Raw genomic sequence first — 1,340 nt, forward strand, 5'->3', positions numbered from 1 at the left:
GCACACAGAGGCTGTAAATCAACGTCTCGATGACATTAAAATAAAATTTTAATGCCACGACAGAGAGGGAGCAATGGAGAGGGCAGCCATGCAATTTCCTTCGCGCTTTTCGATCGAAAAACTTTCCCCGTCTGTAGTTTGGTTCGCTCCACGCCACGTCAAATGGGGGACGAGTGGGGGGTGTGGGTGTGGGTGTGGGTTAGGGAGGACTCTCATCATTTTCACCTTGGTTACACTGCAGCGCATGCCGCGCGCGGAATTTATTTGAATTTATCAGCGCTGCATACACCCAGCGAAAGTGCTTCCCGCCCGTGTCCCATGTCCCGTGGCCTGTGTCCCGTGGCAGTGGCATCGCCCTCGACGTGCGGGGGCCGTGTCTGTCTGCTCATTTTCATGGGCTCCGGGGCAAATAATTGTAAATATTTGATACACAATAAGGCAATAAAAATAAAATTGAAAATTGTTCGCTTTGTGCTACGTTGCCTTTTATTATTATCATCATCATCATCATCATGCGGAGAAGCCCCCAGAATCAGCCTCCAGTCCTCATCCTCATCCCCCTGCCTCTCCCGCTCCTCCTCCTGCAGGGCCGTGCCGATTCCATTCTGTCTGGGACTCCGTGTCGTAAAGGAAATTGATACATAAGTCATTTTTATTGGCATATTCTTTTGTGTAATTACGTTGCAGGTAATTTAAATTTCCGTATTCCATTTTCCGTTTCCGTTTCATGCTTCTCGCTCGATGTACTCGTAATTTATGCCTGATGAAAAACCTATTAAAAATTGTATGTAATTTGCGTAAATCGCATCGATTTTCAGCTTGAATGCAAATAATTTGGCCATCTTGACTCCGACTTTTGGAAAAGCAGAATGGATGGAAAGCAGAAGACCCAAACACAAAGGACAGAACGGAGCTAGAAAGGGAGCTTCTTTGCTCTGACTCTGTCTCAGACTATATTTTTTGGCATGGTGTGTTCTTCCTCATTGCTGGTTGAGACGCTGCAGAAAATGCTCCAGCATGTTCACACAGACGCAGTAGATGATGATGATCTTGAAGCAGTGCATGCTGAATGCCAGGAAGGCCATGGCATCGCTCGACATGGCCGGACGACCCCAGTAATGCCAAACAGAAAGTAATATAACAATCGACAAGGAATTTCCCAAGTGAAGTCTGTATAAAGTCTGAGGCTACTGGGGAAAAAGGGTTTCAAAAGTTTCGAATTTGAGCTGCAGATAAAGATTCAATTTTTGAGTAGTGTCTTTCGATTCCTATTTTTAACAACTTTTAGGGTACTAGAATATGTGCTAATAGAACCTCTTTACATGGTTGAATCAACATAA

At 44.9% G+C, this 1,340-nt stretch overlaps 1 protein-coding gene across 1 annotated transcript; it reads right to left on the reverse strand.

Moving 5' to 3' along the window:
• Nucleotides 1-468: 468 nt before the first annotated feature.
• LOC113566703 lies at nt 469-1,128 on the reverse strand. Its single transcript, XM_026993516.1, has one exon. The coding sequence runs from the start codon at nt 1,098-1,100 to the stop codon at nt 981-983; it is 120 nt and encodes a 39-aa protein (XP_026849317.1). The 5' UTR covers nt 1,101-1,128; the 3' UTR covers nt 469-980.
• Nucleotides 1,129-1,340: the final 212 nt, after the last annotated feature.

This window comes from Drosophila persimilis, unplaced genomic scaffold (assembly GCF_003286085.1).
Source record: "Drosophila persimilis strain 14011-0111.01,24,50 unplaced genomic scaffold, DperRS2 tig00000841-arrow-arrow-pilon, whole genome shotgun sequence".
Taxonomy (NCBI): Eukaryota; Metazoa; Arthropoda; class Insecta; order Diptera; family Drosophilidae; genus Drosophila; species Drosophila persimilis.

Excerpts from the sequence above, each read along its gene's own strand:
- LOC113566703 (XM_026993516.1), bottom strand. The coding sequence starts at position 1,100 with ATGTCGAGCGATGCCATGGCCTTCCTGGCATTCAGCATGCACTGCTTC.